The sequence below is a fragment of the Hesperophylax consimilis genome, chromosome 12, assembly GCF_061612785.1.
Source record: "Hesperophylax consimilis isolate HC1 chromosome 12, BYU_Hcon_1.0, whole genome shotgun sequence".
Lineage (NCBI taxonomy): Eukaryota > Metazoa > Arthropoda > Insecta > Trichoptera > Limnephilidae > Hesperophylax > Hesperophylax consimilis.
The window spans coordinates 12,039,636-12,059,248 of NC_142847.1; the positions used below are offsets into that span (position 1 = coordinate 12,039,636).

General features: G+C 40.9%; 2 protein-coding genes across 3 annotated transcripts in view; both read right to left on the reverse strand.

The window, feature by feature from the left end:
• Nucleotides 1–15,064, reverse strand: part of LOC149419159 (cell adhesion molecule Dscam1-like) — a 43,563-nt gene extending 28,499 nt beyond the window's left edge. For both annotated transcript variants that reach the window (XM_089638127.1, XM_089638126.1), the window contains exons 1-14: nucleotides 14,958–15,064; nucleotides 13,274–13,572; nucleotides 12,047–12,293; nucleotides 10,734–11,033; nucleotides 9,703–9,793; nucleotides 7,625–7,803; nucleotides 7,366–7,511; nucleotides 6,188–6,323; nucleotides 5,740–5,859; nucleotides 5,395–5,559; nucleotides 5,060–5,204; nucleotides 4,175–4,323; nucleotides 867–1,071; nucleotides 600–748 (exon numbers count right to left, since the gene is read on the reverse strand). In XM_089638127.1, the coding sequence (XP_089494253.1) occupies nucleotides 600–748; nucleotides 867–1,071; nucleotides 4,175–4,323; nucleotides 5,060–5,204; nucleotides 5,395–5,559; nucleotides 5,740–5,859; nucleotides 6,188–6,323; nucleotides 7,366–7,511; nucleotides 7,625–7,803; nucleotides 9,703–9,793; nucleotides 10,734–11,033; nucleotides 12,047–12,293; nucleotides 13,274–13,572; nucleotides 14,958–14,961 (2,335 nt within the window). In that variant the 5' untranslated portion in view covers nucleotides 14,962–15,064. The remainder of the gene's footprint in view (nucleotides 1–599; nucleotides 749–866; nucleotides 1,072–4,174; nucleotides 4,324–5,059; nucleotides 5,205–5,394; nucleotides 5,560–5,739; nucleotides 5,860–6,187; nucleotides 6,324–7,365; nucleotides 7,512–7,624; nucleotides 7,804–9,702; nucleotides 9,794–10,733; nucleotides 11,034–12,046; nucleotides 12,294–13,273; nucleotides 13,573–14,957) is intronic.
• A 2,521-nt stretch (nucleotides 15,065–17,585) lies between these two features.
• Nucleotides 17,586–18,473, reverse strand: LOC149419160 (uncharacterized). The gene has a single exon (XM_089637939.1). It carries the CDS (start codon nucleotides 18,471–18,473, stop codon nucleotides 17,586–17,588), a length of 888 nt encoding a protein of 295 aa, XP_089494065.1.
• Between the last annotated feature and the right edge of the window lie 1,140 nt (nucleotides 18,474–19,613).

Consider the following 19,613-nt stretch of genomic DNA (forward strand, 5'->3'; position numbering starts at 1 on the left):
ATGTAAATAATAAAATGAGGCGAGTAGAGGTCCCAAAAAACTTTTATAAAAGGGTAATGAATGTTTGAATCATTCCTTTGAAAATCACTTTGAGGGTATTAAGACACACTCTTAAATACGTATTATTACCAAAAACAAGGAAATTTCAAGTGTAAGAAAAAATATTGAAAACAAGAAAAATGGAAGATAATACATATAAATAGCAAACAGTCTATTATAATAAATTATTTTCAGCTTTTATCTCCAATTCCGTTATATTTGGCAGTAACTGTAAAATGTAACTGAGAGTATATCATATTTCCAGATTTCAATATTCAAGATCCCTCACCCCCTCCCTCCTCCCCAGGCGGAAACCCTCCCCCCATATGAATGCTATAGCTACGCCATTGACTCTGGTAGATGCATATTTATAGAACATACTATTTATCAACGGTACATGTAACTTAATTTCAACAAACGGCAACAGGTTAAAATTTCCGGTAATAGTTGCTAGTACGTCACAGTCGAATAATGCACTAAATTGCATTAAGGTAAGAACGAGAGGAATTGAGTTTATTATATTTACTTAGATCGTACTAAGATAAGTAAAGTTTATTAACCTTCTTCCTGAGTCTTGGCCATGATGGAGTCGGAGAAAGGGCTGCGATCGATCTGGTTGATGGCGACCAGCCGGAACACGTAAGGGCTGGCTGGCTGCAGTCCCTCCACCAGCGCCTGTTCCTTTACCTCAGGGCGCGCGGGGTACTCACTAGAACAGGGAACATCACGCAAATACAATCAGAGAGGAAAGAATAATATTACACTTCGAAATTAGACTAATGGAGTCAATTGCTTTGTGTTATATACAGTAGTGTGAGTGGTACTACCTGTGGCCGTGTCCGTCCGGCTGCGAGGGCAGCACTGTGAGGTTGCGCGCGGTGTGGGCGGTCCAGTCCGGCGCGTGCAGCGGGCGGTACTGCAGCAGGTAGGCCTGCAGCGGGCTGTTGCCGGAGTAGGGCTCGCTCCAGCCCAGCCGCACGGAACGGGACCGCACCTCCATCAGCTCCAGACCGGAGGGTGCCGAGGGGCGCTCTGCATTAATTTTTATTATATTCAGCCTAGTAATAATAGTTTTTTTAATGAATTCAAAAGAAATACGGCAGAAGATAACATACATTATTGTCAATGGATATATAGTCCAAGCGAAGACCGTAAAAATCCCATCCCATAGGCCACATGAACCAAATTAGTACTGGGCTTTAACCGCAAATAAAATTAGTTAATTAAATTAGTAACCTCCAGAGGCAGCAAAATATCTCATCGGCCACAAAAATGAAACCGATGTCAGAATTTAGATAAAAATTGATATCGTCCTGATATCGTTTGGCCGAGGAGAACCTTGTGGTCTACGCGGGTAATTTAAAAATGTCTCTAGAAGAAAGGTATTTTTCGCTCCAATAATCGCGTAGACCACAAGGTTCTCCTCGGCCGAATTTCGGCCGAACGACATATTCGTAAACAGGGACATTTTATCTAAATTCTGACATCGATTTCATTCGTGTGGCCGATGAGATATTTTGCCGCATCTGGAGGATACCTACAATGTCATTTGTTAGGTACTTCTCCCCACACAAAAGTTGGCCGAACGATTTTTTTTTTCATAACAAATTTGCAATCAACTTTTGCCGTTAGTTTTGGTAATGTGGCACGTCGGATATTTTCATCCCAAAAATGACACCGGAAGTCGTCGCTTTCCAGGACTCCTCCCGGGCCGAAATCTGGATGAATGCGTTTTTTTAACTAATTTTATTTGGGATTAAAGCCCAGTACTAATTTGGTTCATGTGGCCTATGGGATGGGATTTTTACGGTCGTCGCTTGGACTAATAGCAAATCCTACAGCATTTCCAAAAAGGTAATAATATAATTAAGTTAAGTTAAATTAAGTTGATATGCTCGACTTAAATTATTGGTCATAGCACTACCCCGACAAGGCAGTGGTTCTGGGTTTAATTCCCAGATGCGACCATTTTTTTCTGTCTTTTCTGTTTCTCATTTTACGCTTGAAAGTCAATGGTTAATATATTATTCAATGATTGATTAAATATCTAGGTTTTTTTAAACTTATTGTTTGTGGTACCTTTAAGACTCTAAGCACTACTTTAATGGTGTATAAATGCTTTTTGAATTTGAATTTGCATCGATACGTCAAGCCTTATAAAAATGATTTTATTCTTCTTTTTTATTCATCCAAGAATAAAGTACAACATAATTTAATTTGAGTAAGTTACTTCGTTTATTTTATCTGTCTGCGAACTTCTGTGAAGTGAGCATTTTTAAGAAGTTCACATAAAAGTTAACAGTAAAATTTTTAAGAATCCGGTTTGGGGAAATTCTTAAAAAAACTGTAAAAACATTTTATGTTTACTGTACCTACCTAGAAAAAAGTTTTAATTTATTCACATTCAACTTTTTGGAATAAAAGTTTTCGTTGTTTGGATTTTATCGAGTGGAGACAGAAGGGCTGGAGTCTGGGGGTAGAGAGGTGTTTATTTCCGGGGAATTCGACAACACTTGTATATTTACAAAGTTTCGCTAACCTTATTAAGTGAGCACAACAATTCCAATAGACTTGACAAAGTTTTATTATGTTCAATTCGACTTTGACCTACATAATATACTGTGTGTACAGTGAATATGCACACAATTATCGGAAAGAATTTATTGGATAACCAACACTTATGCCATAGGTCACCTCAAGTGGTTCGCTACGTTCTATAGGGTTTTCCAATAAGAGGTGTTATTTTGATATTCAATCGTAAAAGATCAATGGTTTCGTTGCTTGTATGGCACGTAGCGCCGTCTTGTTGAAAGGAAACGTTGTGCAAATTAATACCATGCAATTCCGCCCATAAAAAATCATTAATCATCTCTCCATAGCGCAATTCATTCACCGTAACTGTTGCTCCAGCCTCATTTTCAAAAAAAGTAAGGTTCAATGACTCCGCCGGACCATAAACTGCAGCAAACAGTCACACGTTTTAAGAAAGAGAGGCTTTTCAACAACAAATCTTGGATTTTCCGAGCCCCAGATGCGACAATTTTGCTTGTTGACGAAGCCACAATGAAATGGGCCTCATCACTCAAGATCATTTGCATTTGATTCAATCAAGTGAATTTTAATAATTACAATGCATTGTTAAAGCGTGTATCGTTCCATTTTTATTAATGACGTAGTTTCTACTTGTCAAATGTCAAAAAATGACAGCTTCAAAAGAAACAACTACCGAAATAGCGGGCTATTCAAAATAACACCTCTTATTGGAAAACCCTGTATTATTATGCGTAAAATGTAGTGAAACCTAACTAACAAACCATCACGCCATTTTCCCGCAGATTTTTCCTAACATATTTTTTTATGTGGAACCAGTGAAACTCTGGCAACACTAATTGGGGTATTTTGCGAGATTGAAGATAATAAGGAAGGGAAGGAGATGGATAAGAGGAAAGTGGGTGGGAACTGGCTATTCTGCCCACTAAATACGGCTAAAGTCATTTCACGCAACTTTTCGATTTTGAATGGTGGTCATTCGTCGGGGCGATACTAAGAGTGTCTTCCACTCTGGAAATTTTACTCCAAACAAGCAGGAATCGCTGGTTAAGGTTTGTTAAGTATGTCTCTTAACACCCTGTAGACGATTAAAACAGCAGAGTGTATCATCACGTAACCAATGGATTTTAAACAAGCAATTAGTAAATGTGGAATAGCAAATGTTTTTTTTAAATTGATAAAAATGTACAGTTAGACAGCAAATAGATACCTACATTTTAACTACAACGTGCCAGGAATCGCTGGTTAAATTCCTACGTGTACGTGCTGTTACACCCTGTATATTCCAAGCTTCAAGTGTTTTTGTATTTTTACAGTGGCCAAATACTTTTTAAGGGTTGTGAACATTTAGTTTTTAGTTGCGTCCCCCGCGTGTAGTTTGTATTGCGAACAACTACAAAGTTTCTTATTGGGATAGTAGCAGTTGAAAGACTTCCCAAGAAACTTTACACAATGCTCAATTCGTGATAATATTGCTTAATATTATCTCATTGACATTCCGGGCAGGATCTGCAGTTGCTGTTGTCGGAACAAAGTACGAGTAGCAGTAGAAAGTTAGTATGAAAGAATTAAGAAGGCGTGTGACCTTGGACAGCCAGATAGATGAGCAGCTCGCTGCGGCCGAAGGAGTTGCTGGCTTGACATTTGTACAGCCCGGAGTCCTGACGCTCAGCCTGCCGCACGGATAACTGCGAACGCGCACCTCCTTCCGTCTTGGCCTCCGATATTATTAGTCTGCAATCATTCCTTCAATAATAATTAACTAGTGCTTCACAAGTATTACCTGTATGTGAGAGTCATCAATGTTTTCAAATAAGAGTTATAAATTAATGATATTTTATTACGATGGACCTACTGGTAATAAATAACTTCTGTGGGGTTCGTAAGCAATCAGAAAGATACTAAATTTGTAACAGTTTCAATTGCTACCCCAGGAATCTAATGTTGACACATCAGTAAGTAGGAACTGATGTTGACTTGCAATTGACCGCCTAGCATCTCGGTTGTATAGAATGTATAGCCGCTCGTTTTGGGGGAGAAGGGAACAGCGTCTTGCGGAGAACGAACGAACGAGTGCTCAACGGAAAGCTCGCGGGAGCGGTCTCTTAAAAGGATTTTGATGGGTGTATCTCCGGACGACATAGCTAGCGACGAGTTAGCTAGCTTGGCATTTTTGTATACGCCTTCTTCACTTACGTCGTTAAGAATCCCACTTTATTTTAGAGTATTTTCTAGGGAAAATTCGACAGTAGGTCGCTTACATGATTCAGATTCCGATATTATTTTAGTGTATTGTATCGTCTTTCGTTCACACGCGTTGTGTGTATCACACACCGTATGTATATTTCTCAGCGAGGTGTTATGCACTCGAGATAAGTCCACACAACAAGAGCCATTCATGCCTCGCTACATATGAACGAACCTATTAACGAATGTTTGGGTATATCAGTATTGTAAGGTTGTTTTTGACCTGTAGTTGTTGGCATCCAGCCGGTGGAGATTGTGTGTCCAGACAACCTGGATAGGGTCGTCTCCGAACACCTCGCACACTAGATTCACCGAGTCCCCTCGTCTGGTGGACACATTCCTGGAGCCGTGCTCGAAACGTGGGGGCTCTAAGGAAATACAATGCCTTGTTAATGCCACTTAAGTGCTCCGACAAAAATAAAATGATTTCAGTCAGTGACCTCTAACAACTGTAAGAGACTTTAGTGGAACTCCACACCATAGAGTTGATCTGTAAATATATAGCACCACGATTCCTTCGGATTTTAAGTTAAGGCACCTGCTAGTATTGTTACGTACCATTAACCCTGACGAAGATGGCCTTGCTGAGGCCAGGTCCGATGTTGTTGACGGCCTTGCACAAGTAGAAACCTTCATCCCGCGCGCTCAGTGCGCTCAGTGACAGGCTGCCGTTTTCGGCCACCGAGGCCGCCTCCAGCGCTTGGTAGTTCTGGGGCGATGGACCTGAAATATACTATGTTAAGACCGTCCAAAAAACTAAATAAAGAGGTAAGATTATATTTCGTTTTCACCGGATTATTGGGTAAATTCTATTCAAAAGACTATCAGAAACTCAGAGGCAAAGAAGAGGTGTATCTTATAGCTTATAGGCTATCGAAAAAAGTAAAATAAGTTAGCACCCACCTTGGCTTTTCATCCAAGTGACCTGCGGCTCCGGAAATCCCCTGGTAGAGCAAGGTAATGACAAAGAGCTCCCGACTAAGGCGGAGACGTCTTGAGGCTCCTGTATCCACTGTGGGGCCACTGGAACGGATAAGGTTTTTCACGATTAGTTCAACGTCGACTGATCTTTGGGATGTTTTTAGCCTGATACTCTTTCTAAAATCAGAGTTACACTATCCGATGTCATCTAACGCAATGATGTTCACTGCGAGGCAGTCTGAAACGTTTGATTCTAGGAGGAGAAAGCGACATCTTTTGGACCGTGCCAAACCCCGTAATCAGTAAACATTTCACAGAAAACATTGAAATTATCTTAAAGACTATTCCTATCCGTATGTATAAATATTTTGTGCATATATTTAAGAACAAGGCAGGTTGGTACTGTTATGTAAAACTTTAAATATTATACCTCTTACAACGAGGGGAGCTGAGTAGTTGGATTTAGCAGCGGCATTACTTGCTACGCAGCTGTAGGTGCCGCTGTGAAACGATAATACTTTCTTAATGATGAGGATGCTGAAAAATTCCAAGTTCTTCATTTCAACCTGTAAATTAGTAAAGACATTTTTTTTAAATATAATTACAATTTATTACAGAGTGTATTCAATTTACAGGGTGATTCCTGACTTTGTTTGGAGTGGAAAGTGTGAAAGAAATTTTGGAAACAAAACCAAACAAGCCAAAAAAAAAAAATTTACACATGTCGTCACTGGTCCTTTAGCAAAATAACTGACCAACTCATCACCCAGACCTTTACTGTCTGATCCTGTTTTTTTTAAATTTTAAGTTGAAAAAAAAAACACCATAAATGTCACCGGAGACCAAAAAAAGACTTTTTTACTCTGAGTTACGTTAGGAATCACTGGTTAAAGTAAGTCAAGTACGTTCCTTAACACCATGTGTAATTTTTTTTTCCGGCCCGCCTAGATTATTTTTTATTTTATCTGGCCTTTTCCTTAAAAAGTTTGCCCATCTCTGTCCTAGTTGAATTTTATGTGAAAAATTATGATTTATGTACATTGGAAAGTAGCATTGCAAATTATTATAAATAAAATAAAATAAATGTAAGATAATTTTGTCTTTACTTCACTCATTTATTATGTATGGGGTGGCCATGAGCTAAACAGCGCCTGGCGCTAGTAAAAACCTCAAGGGCACTGTGTTAGTTGTTATGTTACTATCAGTGCCTTGACCCTGTACCTACTTTTGTACCGTTATTATTATCATTTCGTGTTATATGTAGGTAATAATAATAATATATTTGACAAAAAATTATACAATAAAACATATGTGGAAACTTTGACTAGCCAACTAGGAATGGGTCCTGTTTTAGGCCAGTCAAATTGACAAATTTTAATCATAATTTCATATTACATTGTTTAATTATAAAACGTATTAATTTATAGAAGGAAAAAAGTGTTAAGATTGAATTCCTGTTAGAAGCTTTAGTTAAATATACAATTTTGTACTTATAAGAATAAGAGAAAAGATAAAATAATATATTATATAAGTATTTTATAATTTAAGAGTAGTCCGTTAAAAAAAAAATAAAGTGAGAAACGAGGAAATAAGCAAAAAATAACTCACATCAAGAGTGGTGGGGATGGGCAGATTGTTTTTAAACCAGGAGAAGTAGATCGGCTGGTCTCCGGACATGACGCTGCAAGTGGCCTGGATGTCACTGCCCTCCTCCACATTGGGCGGGAACTGGAACGGGGCCAGCTGGGGAGGCTCTGCAACGAAACATACCACAGTCTTCAGCAGGTCACCTTACTTCATGGAGTAAAATGTTGCACTGCAAGCCTTCCCACTTCCACAAGTATTATGTAAGCGGGAGAAAACTCACTAAGCACCATGAGCTGTAGCTCGCGGCGGGCCATCTCCCCCTGCGGGCTGCCGGCCGAGCAAGTGTAGGCCCCCGCGTCTGACGCCAGCACGCCCCACACGCGCAGCCCGCCCTGCGCGTCGCGCCCGTGCCGCGGGTCTGCGCCTAGCTGCACGCCTTGCCGTTCCCACTTCACGCCACTGGAACCACACACAACAAACAATGATGAATCAATCGATTTCACATGGCTTATGGGCATATTCACAATCTGTAGTAACATTAGTGAAGTAACATATTTTGCTACCCACCAAATGTTTAATTCCTTAGAACAGGCAATATTTCTGCCTAAGAATTAGAATTGACGGCAATTCAGGCAATTCGGCAATTGACGGCATTAAACTTGCATGTACTTCAATTTTATAATAAATACAAATGAAATGGTTTTGCAAATACAAATGAAATGTATATGTAACGTAAATGAAACGTAAATATAACGTAAATATGGCGCAAATGTACAGTAAATATAATGTTATTGTGTCGCAAATATAAAGTACATGTAACGAAAATATGAGGAAAATGTAATGATATAACGGTAATGTGACACAAATGTAACGTATATATAACGTAAAGGTGACGTAAATGTAATGTAAATTAAACGCAAATGTAACGTAAATATGGCTGGAAATGTTATGGAAGTGCAATTGTACGAGTAAATGTAAATGTAAATGGAAATGTTAATGTAAATGTATACGTAATCGTAAATGTAAATATGAATATAAATGAAAATGTCAATGCAAATATATTCGAAAATATCATTATTATTACCAGTGTAAATATCATTTGTAAATGATAATGTAATAGTCGATGTAAAAATTTCAATGTAAAAATCAATCTAAAGGTCAGTATAAATGTCAACGTAAATTTAAATGTAAATATTGATGTAAATGCCAATTTAAATGTCAAATTGTAACAACAAACGCAACGGTCGATGTAGATGTAAATATATGTGCCAACGTAAACAGCTTTTTAAATTTATTTGTAAATGTCAATATCAATGTAAAATTCAATGTTTATAATAATGTAAAAGCCAATGTAAATATCAATTCAACCATCGCCGTAAATAACAATGTAATTTTCACTGTAAATATAAATTTTGATAATAATGTCAATATTAATGTAAATTTTAATGTAAAAGCCAGTGTAAATATCAATATAAATATGGCCGTAAATAACAATGCAACTTTTAGTGTAAATAAAAATTAATATATAAATGTAAATGTCAATGTAAATATCAATGCTAATATCAAGGTACATAACAGAGTAAATATTATTTGTAAATATAAATGCGATAGTCGATTTGAATGTCAATGTAAAAGTCAATTTAATTTTAATTGTAAATACAAATGTAAATATCAATGTAAAATTGAATGTATGTTAAATGTAAATTTTAATGCAATAGTCGATGTACATGTCAATGTGAAATTAAATATAAATGTAAATTTCAATGTAAACATCAACTTAAATGTCAATGTACATATCAATATAAAAGTATATGTAATTATAATGTAAATGCCATTGTAAATGTTAATGCAATAGTAGATATAGATGTAATGTAAATGTCACTTTTAACGTCAATGTGAAAGTCAATAAAGTAATAATCATGTATTACATTTTTATAATTATACACAAATTTCGACTACCATAATACGGACATGTGTCTAGTGTGGTAGTCGGAAAGCATGTAAAAAATTGTATTCAATTATATTTTTTGAATAAAGAAAAAAAATGTAATTTACATATCGATATAAGTGTCCAGGTAAAAATAAATATCAATATAAATGTCGATGTATATATCAATGTAAATAAATAATTACACATTATATTTCTCAAACAGGACGCAGTAATTTATATCATGAGCAGAATTAAATTTTTTTATTTTATTTTAACCTAATTGCAAATGTGTTGTCAATAGGCAAGCCTATTTTAAGCCAAGGACTGCTATATTTTACGGTATTGTTTCATCCTCATAAAGTCGAGCTAGATGTATTTACACGGACCGCTAGATAGACTGCGTAGCAAAGGGTGTAATAAGTACTTACTTGATGGGATATCCAGAATACGGACAGTAGATTGTGATGTTATCACCAGCAACAGCGCGGATGGGAGATACGAAGCGAATATAAGGAGGACCTACAAAAGAAACTTGTATGAATTATTTAATTTAATTTAATTTTTATTGGACATGGCTTACACAATATACACGGTGTCTGGAGAGTCGTAGTATAAGCGGGAAACTGGCGAATCTACATCACATAAAAAATCCAAAAAACTTTTTTTAAATATTTTTATAAAAAACGTTTTTTTTTTTTGGAAAATGAAGAGTCAACAATCTTTTGCAGCCGAATCTACGCTTCGACGCATTTAAAAAAAACACATTAAACAGCTGATCCTTAACCCCCTAGCAACCGATTTTTTTTTGATTTTGATACAAAATTCCAACGATTTATTCGACAGTGAACGGTCAAATCAAAAAAGTACCGCAAAATCGAATCCAAATGTGATTGAGAGCAAAATCCTGTTTTGACTCCATCGCTTTGCATTTCATCTGTCTGTAAATTTATTTGTACGTTCCGTTTTCGTTTCAAGATGGTGGTCGTTTTAATGGCCATTAAAGATTATTTTATCAAATGTGAAATCGGCGTGTTTTTTTTATTTTATGGTACCTACCTACCTGCCGGAAGAAAGTTTGATAAAGAATTGTTATTGAGATAGTGACGTTTCTTTTAACAAAATGTAAAATTCAAAATTTGAAAAAAATAAATATTGGGATGTATTTAAGTATGACAATGGTATTTATTAGTCCTCCTCAATAGGGAGTCCTGTGCAGAGGCGGACTGAGGTACCTACTGACTTTGATATATAGATAATATACTTGGTCGATGCTTACAAATCTTATAATGATTTCGGTAAATTTTTGTTTTGATTTATTAAATGGAAAAATACTTTTTCGGATGTGAGGTCTACTGTTCACAGAATTTTTAGCGTAGATTCATTTTTCTACTTGTTCTACGAGTTTCTGAACACAATGTATGGATGTTATAAAGCAGAGAGAAGGGTGTTATGTGTTTACCATAGATGTTGAGTCGCGCTGTGTGTGTGGCCTGCCCTACCGAGTTGGCAGCAGTGCACGAGTAGAGGCCACCGTCCTCTGCGCGGCTAGTACTAAGGTTGAGGTGTGCAACCACCTCCCCGCGCTCGGTGTCCAGCGTCTGCCCCATGGCGTAGCGGTGCGAGGCCAGCAGCTCCTGCCCGTCCAGCTGCCATGAGAAGGCGGGCGCGGGGGACCCCGTTGCCGAGCAGCGTAGCGATACAGCGGGCCCGGGGCGCAGCGCCTGCTCGATGAACGTGTACTGTAGTTCGGGGGCGGTATCTAAAATTACGACAACGTCAATGTCAAACTGTCAATTTTAATGGTGACAATTTACCTACAGTCATTATTATGGACGCAATGAGTCATTGTCAAACATTATTCCCGTATCAGTTCTGTGGTATTAATTATATGGTTGAATTGTTATCTTTTATGCCATGCATAAAACCTTGTCTTTTAAACATTAGTTTATCATTAAAAATAATAATATTTGACAAGTCAAAATATTTCCCCAACAAATGTAGATATAATATGTCTCGACGCCATCTAGTGGGAAATTTAGCACTAGCAAAACCTTTCCTACAAAAATAAAGTTGGTTGTTTACAGGTGAAAAAAATATAATAAGCAGTAATTGTTGATTGAGATACTAGTTCATATTGAATTATTTGGCGGGTTGGAAATAAGCCGATATAGCTCAGTGGTTCAGAGCACCTGACCGGACATCAGAAGGTAAGGGTTCAATTCCCGTTGGCGGCATTTATTTTTACTCGGGAAATATTTTCAATTTGTATTGATATTTCAGGCGACTAATAATTTATTGCTTATAATTATTTGTCAAAAATACTGTGTTCCATTTAGATAAAAATTGACAAGTTTACCCCAAAAAGAGATCTTTCTGATTTTTTAAACTTATTTTCGTTGTTTATATTAAAGTTTTTGTTTATTTATTTATTGTTTGAAACATTTACAAAGTGTTAACAATTATTACATTTATATTATTTGGGTGGGAATGTGCACAGATATTAACACTCAAATTAAAAATGTTCACAGCATGCGTTAACAAGGTTTAGTTGATATTAGGCGGAGATGCTAGTAGTGAAAGAAAAAAAAACATATATAATAATAATTAAAAAGAAATATAAAACATGAATATTATATATGAAATATAGTAAATGTACAGATAAAGGATAAGGAAGAAAAGTAAAGAAAATAAAGTAGTAAATAATAAAGTAGTACAATAGTTTTCTGTCAGGTGCTCCAGAAGGGTTAACTGAGGTGAAAAAAAGGTAGGTACCTCCCAGACGCAGTTCAGCCACGGCCTGAGCGGAGTCCCCGCCCTCCACGCTGACCAGGCACTGGTAGAGGCCGGCGTCCTCGCGGCTGAAGTGCGGAAGGCGCAAGGAGGGCCCCCCGCCGCCGCTTGCGGCCCCCCCCGCACCCAGCCCGCCACGTAGCGCCAGCCCCTCGCGTACCCACTGTACGCTGAAGCCCGAGCCCGATACGCTGCAGTTCAGCGTGGCTGTGTCGCCTGAGTTCACCACCTTACAAAGAAGAATAAGGATTAAAACTTTACTGACATTCTCAGGAATCCCAACCATCTGGAGCCAGTGAAATTATGACATCTCCTATTCAGGTATGCTTTGAAGCTGAAGGTAGTGGGGAGGGTTTGAGATGGGAAGAAAAAGGCGGAGGGAAATATGTGTAATAACTTCATGACTGACTATTTACAATTCCCACTGGTCAATAGCGGAGAAATACATATGGGGCAGGTTAAATTAATGGAAGAAAAATAGCCAAGCTCTAACCATAGAAAAAAATAAAATAACGTTGCTGGTTTTTGTTGTTAGCTAGAACGTGTGACCTAGGAGTGAGGCTGACAGTATTCCTTGAACATGCGATCCAGGAGTGAGGCTGATGGTGTTTTTTGAATATTTTATCCAAGAATGAGGCTTTTTTACATTAGCTCCACACAGGATGCCCTGAGGAAACAATTTCCTTCAGAACCTTTGTCATCTTTGAGGATGCTGTGTGGAGGGATTTTAAGGAAAGAAGGGAGAGGAAATAATGGTATAAGAGATAGGAAAATGTGAATTCATCCCTTCCACGGCAGTGCAAGGAGGATGGATCGAGAGAGACCTGATGTAGAGGTAAAAAGATCTCCCTCAACCAGTTTCTCCAAATCCGGCCCGCTACACAGTAGGCGGGCAGAGGCATCCGCCGCAAGGACCCAGAAAACCCTCGCCCCATGAAGCCAGGCACCCCTACTAAGTTATCAAAACGCTTGAGATGACCTATGGAAGAAGTGTTGGTTATCCAATGAATGGTTCCCGGGACGGCGGTACCCATACCCGCCTCCTAAAGGGAGGCTGATTGTATATGTGTGTTTTTTTTAATATATATTCCCGAGACTGACAGTGTTTTTCGAAGAGTTACCTGTAATCTGGGAGTGAGATGGGCGGTGTTTAGGCAAGAGTTAACTGTGATCTAGGAGTGATATGGGCGGTGTTTTTGCAAGAGTTACCTGTGATCTAGGAGTGAGAGTGAGTTTGAGCGGCTCCAGCAGCGTGACGGTGGTGTGCGCCTCCACCTCGCCCAGCGGCGAGGCGAGGCGGCAGGCCCAGCGGCCCGCGTGCTCCGGACCCGCCTGTCTGGCCGTCAGCCGCGCGCCCGGCCGCTCGGGCCCCGCGCCCCTGCGCCACGAGACCGCGGGAGCGGGGGAGCCCTGCCCCGCGCACGTCACATCCAACGGCTGTCCGCGCACTACCGACACCTCTGCTGGGGGGCGCAGCACCAGGCGCGGGGGCACGCCGCCGTGGGACTCTACAACAACGTACATTAAATACACGTTAGAGTGCTTTTTAAGACCCCGCATTCCGAATTTCAACCGACGTACTATAAAACATACTTATGAACTCTTTAAAGTCTTAAAAAATACATGTTATTTAAAGATGTTCTATATTCAGATGCGAAGTTAAAAAAGTAAATTTATTAATAAATTGAAAAAAATCGTAATGTATGATCTGAAGATTATAAAAAACACACCTGATTCTGTTCTTTAACATGCTATAGGAATAAAAAAAAATCACAACGTTTCTTTAAATGGTACTTAACTCAGAGGTCAAGATTTTTTTTGCTTTTTCTTAAGTAAATTGGTTTATATTAAATATTTTCACAACAGCCTTACGTCCATAAAGACAAACATGCACAAGGAAAAATCATTGTAAAGCAAGCGAAGGCAACGATTTGTCCGTAATTTAAATAATTATTATAACGAAAGCAATCACAGATGTGATAAAATATATCGCTTTGTTACTGCTAGCTGATAGCGGCAAACCGCGGTAACAAGATAACTTTTAATTTGGAAGTACTAATAAATTAAAACTAATTGAAAGGAGTCGACACTAAACAGATCTATGATCACCTGTATGCTTAAGTTACGAATCAACATTATGTTACGTATTATTCGAATTAATCCGTGGTAAATTTACAAAAAAATAGTTAGAAACACTTACTGTGGTGTAATATGAATTTACAATAAAATATACCACAAACGATAGCGAATCTAGCTATTATGTCTTTCAAAATTTGAAACAATTTTATCGATAGCCTATTCCTCTTGGGATGCTATGATTTATATGTACCAGACCACTACAGCCGAAGTCGATACCATGACCTATTCAGAGTACCAAAAGGCAAAACCGACTTCCTAGTAAAGCATAGCATGACGAGGGGAGTGGTGCTATTGAACGAGCTAGCAAAGAATTTAGATGTCAGTGACTGTTCTCTAAATGACCTAAACAATTATTGAAGAGTCACTGATGTGATGTAAAATTATACTGTAACTGAAATAAATGTTCTGTTGTACAGTAAAAAAAATAAAAAAATGTAATTTAAAAAAAAATACATTAAAAAAAACTTGTTTTTTAATGTATTTTTGTCTAAGATGTTGACTTTTTGCAGATTCGCTACTGTACATGAGGGACATAAGCGCTCATGGCGAATAGCGAATTAATCGGTTTCAATTGCGTGTTCTAATTATTTATTGAATAGGGACAAAATCATATATTCTAATCTTGACGGCCTACCTGGTCAAGGGGTTGCGCTCTCAAATCAAAGCAAGCTCAAAACCGGCGTGTGCAATTTGATTAATTTATGTTATTTCACAGCTTACTAATTTGATTAATTTATGTTATTTCACAACTTACTCATTTGATTAATTAATGTTGTTTCACAGCTTACTAATTTGATTAATTTATGTTATTTCACAGCTTACTCATTTGATTCATATGTGGGATTGAATGTCTATAGCGGGATCGTCGGGAGAAGGAATCAGAAGGTATTTGAAGGAAAACACAAATGATTGTCGATCGATTTATTTACGTCTCAGGAGAAGCTCTGAGCGCCAAGTTAAGCTAAGTAAACTGTTGACCGCGGGACGGGTACGTGGCTTCTGGCGGCGTGGTACGCTGCGCGTTCTCTCCTCCTGGCGGCGCTGTCGTCGCAGTCACGTGATGGTTGGGGCCGTGTGCAAGACCTCCAGGGTTGTCGCAGAAAGGTAGGGTTGCCCCCTACAGTACTCCGCCCCCAGTAGCTGAGTCGGCTTGAGATTGAAGATTGAAGATTGAAGACGCAGCTGCGATACCTTTGAAGTCGGGCGTTGAGGTCGATCAGACAAGGTTATTGTTGAATCGGGTTGTTTGGTGCGCCTTCTTTCAGGATTTGTCTTCTAATCCTATTGCGGCACCATCTCCACGTGAGGTATACTATGCCGGCGGTTACCAAGATGCAGAGTATGACGAGTGTAGAAAACGAGAAGTGCTGTACGGTCGTATTCCCATCTTGGGTGACAAAGATCTCTTCCTTGGTCTGTTGTGAACCCATTGTTGGTTATTTTCGAACTGAAGATTGTTTGACTAATGCAAACTATATAGTACAGCCTAAGGTACCTACTCAGCGAATTTGTCGGCAGAAGCAATTTTTGCTAAATCTGCTTTTCGTTATACTCGTGTATATGAAGGGATTCTGCGAAATGCGCTGTGAATGTTTTGTTTATGTAAGCCGTTATCAGCATGATGTCATGCCGTCCATTGTTCTTGAGAATGTTTTGAAATTCCTGGCGTCAGCGCTTATCGGAATGTGGTTTGTACCCGTGTTGTTGATAATAAGTTCAATACAGGGGTAACCAATCGTTGGTTAGTGATCTGTAAAGATCGTAAACATCCTGCCTTCTACCATGTGCTTGAAGTGTTTGACGGCAAGGTATATTGCAAGAAGTTCTCTGTCGTACGCTCCATATTTTCGTTCGGCTGGGCTGAATTTCTTCGAGAAAAATCCAAGTGGCTCCCAGTTTCCGTTGACGCGCTGCTGAAGTGCGGCTCCAGCTGTGGTGTCAGAAGCGTCGCTAATGATGGATAGAGGAGCTTCGCACTTTGGGTGGGCGATTAAAGTTGCCTGAGCAAGGGCTTCTTTGCATTTGTCAAAAGCTTCTATGGTCTTCGGTGTCCAGGGAACGGGTTGTTTGCTTTTTAGGTTCCCTTGTAGGAAATCGTTGAGTGGTGACTGGTCCTCTGCAGCGTGGGGCAGAAATCTCCTGTAGAAATTTAGTGCTCCCAGAAAGCGTCGAAGATCTTTGATTGTTTGGGGTCGGTTGTAGCTCCTGATCGCTTCCACCTTCTCGGGAAGGGGTGTGGTACCCTTGCTGGACACCAAGTACCCCAGGAACTTGACCTCGTGTACACCGAAGTGGCATTTTGCGACGTTGATGACAACACCGTATTCCTGTAAGCGTTGGAATAATACTTCGAGGTGTGCCATGTGTTCCTCTTCTGATGATGAGGCTATGAGGATGTCATCAATGTAGGCGTAGCAGAAGTCGAGTCCACGCATGACTTCGTCGATGAAACGTTGGAAGGTTTGGGCTGCGTTGCGGAGGCCGAAGGACATCATGGGGAACTCAAACAGGCCAAACGGTGTGGATATGGCCGTTTTCGGGATATCTTCCTGTGCCACTGGAATTTGGTTGTACGCTCTCACGAGGTCGATGGTGGAGAATATTCGCGTGCCGCTCAACGACTGAGCAAAATCCTGAATGTGGCGAACAGGGTAGCGGTCTGGAATAGTCCTGGCGTTCAGGCTCCGATAATCTCCGCACGGTCGCCATTGGTCGTCTTTCTTGGGTACCATGTGTAGAGGCGATGCCCAACAACTCTCAGAAGGACGAGCTATTCCAAGGTATACCATTGTCTCAAACTCTTTTTTGGCCAGCTTCAACCTGTCGGGGGCAAGGCGGCGTGGTCGTTCGCTTACTGGAGGTCCTGGAGTGGTTCTGATGTGGTGCCTAGTCTCGTGTCGAACTTCCCTCCTGGTACCGTCCGGGCGCGTCAGGTCAGGAAATCGTTGCAACAGAATGTGGTAGGGTGACGTACCTGTAACTATCTTTATGGAAGGAGTGTTATCGTTGCTCCTGGTCCCTGTCGTGGTCAGGTTCGTCACTTGATCGAGTAGTTTTCCGTTGCGGACGTCAACCAGCAAGTTGAATTTTGCCAAGAAGTCCACACCGATGATAGGCTTGGAGACATCAGCGATGACGAAACTCCAGGTGAAGTCACGTCTAAGCCCCAAATTGAGGGTAAGTGTCAGGTTTCCGTAAGTGGCGATGGTGCTTCCGTTCGCGGCTGCCAGCTCGTAAGACTGTTTAGGAGGTCGTCCTCGTACTAAGGTCCGTGGGTATACGCACAGGTCCGCGCCCGTGTCCACGAGGAATTGTGTGCGTGTTACCCGGTCTGTGACGAAAAGGCGACTTAATTTCGGTGGGCTGCAGGTACTGGTCGCCATCAGTTGTAGCCCTGGGCGTTTCCCTGTGCGTATTTACAGGGCTCCCGGCACCGTTGGGCATTAGCTCCGAACGTTGCGTGGTACCAGCATACGTCAGATGGTTGCGTACCCCTGGCACGACTGCGGCTACGGAAAAGTCGTGACCTAGAGCGGTTATCGCGGCGAACTGGGCTCATATCCCTGGGTTGACGATCCCTGACTTCGAGAGCGGCGATTTTCCCGCGCAGTTCGTCTATCGCATCCATTAAATTTGCCTCCGTGATCGATCTTGGAGAGAAAACTTCGCTGGCGGAGGGCATTGTCGCAAGGTCGTCGATGGCATCGGCGAGGTTAGCCATTTTATCCAGCGGGGTGTCCTGTTGTGTGGCGAGGACCACCCGTGTGCTGTGAGGTAGTCGGCCCATCCACAGAGTCCTCAATACTTCGTCAGACACTGTGTTGCCGGCGAGGGTGCGCAGGTGCCGGAGGAACTGGGACGGCCGCCGATCTCCTCGTTCCTCGTGCTCCAGGAGTCTCCTCGTCTTCTGCTCTTGCGTGACACTGAGGCGTTTAATGAGCTCACTCTTGAGCAAAGCGTAGGCTCCGACATCCGGTGGTGCCACTATTATGTCTCGCACTTCCTGGGCGTAAGCTGGATCTAGGGCTCCCAGGACGAAACCGAACTTGGAGGCATCTACAGTCACCCTTGCCGCCTCGAAACTGCGCTCTACCATCGCGAACCACAGTTCCGGATCCGTTGGGCAAAAAGGCGGGATGCGAACCGCCACGCGATCCACTTCCGGCGCGGCGGTAGGTGCGGGCGTGGGTTTAGATGCGGCCGTGGCGGTCGGTGCGGGGGTGAGGGGATCTGTCGGCTCAGGCGGCACGCTGCCGCCTTGTTGCGTCATCTTTTTGCTGCACAAAATCACTCACTTAATCAATAAACAACTGATGTAAATGTTCGTCTGATACTCCTGACGCAGTGATCGTCTCTTTGGCACTCGGGAATGCGCCAGGAGGAAAGTTCAGATGATTACACTTCACTAGATCGCGTGTTCACTGTCGGAAGGTCACCAATGTGGGATTGAATGTCTATAGCGGGATCGTCGGGAGAAGGAATCAGAAGGTATTTGAAGGAAAACACAAATGATTGTCGATCGATTTATTTACGTCTCAGGAGAAGCTCTGAGCGCCAAGTTAAGCTAAGTAAACTGTTGACCGCGGGACGGGTACGTGGCTTCTGGCGGCGTGGTACGCTGCGCGTTCTCTCCTCCTGGCGGCGCTGTCGTCGCAGTCACGTGATGGTTGGGGCCGTGTGCAAGACCTCCAGGGTTATCGCAGAAAGGTAGGGTTGCCCCCTACACATATATGTTATTTCACAGCTTACTCATTTGATTAATTTATGCTATTTCACAACTTACTCATTTCAAATAATAAATGTCTAGTATACTCGCGGGACGTTCCATAGTGGAAGACGACACTATCAGTATAGCCCTGGTGTAAGACTATTATTCAGAATTGAAACGTTGCTTGAAATGGCTTTTACCAAGTTTGTTGATCAGACCTGAATAGTCTGATTCTTCCCCACCTTCTTCTTTCCCATCTCCTTCTCCTTGAGACTAAATTCAGCCTCACAACATACCCTAATTGGGTATGCAATAGTATCACTGGCTCCAGACGGTTTCACATAAAAAAATCCCTACGTTTAAAAATAAAACTTATTTGTGTTTTCATAAAAACACATATATGATCTGTGTTAGGGTGGTCCGTGTTATCGTTATGGTATTTTGTTGTTAGACAGGGTGGGGGGGAGTGGGTCGGTTGGCTTTAATGGCTAACCTCAGTGAGCTCATCAGACGGGATCTGTACCCCCCTCCTCCACCCCCCGACCCAGGCGGTCCCTGTACGGGATCAGATTTCAGACATTTCAGACAAATAATGGGGAAATAACTTTACCTAAATTTGACTGTTTTATAATGGTGAAAAGTCAAGCAATAAGCTTATGTACGCACACTGAAGACTTTGTATTATTTTATGTCAACTTAAAG

What these genes read in the sequence shown, in the direction of transcription:
- LOC149419160 (XM_089637939.1), bottom strand. Translation starts at nt 18,473, where the DNA reads ATGACGCAACAAGGCGGCAGCGTGCCGCCTGAGCCGACAGATCCCCTC.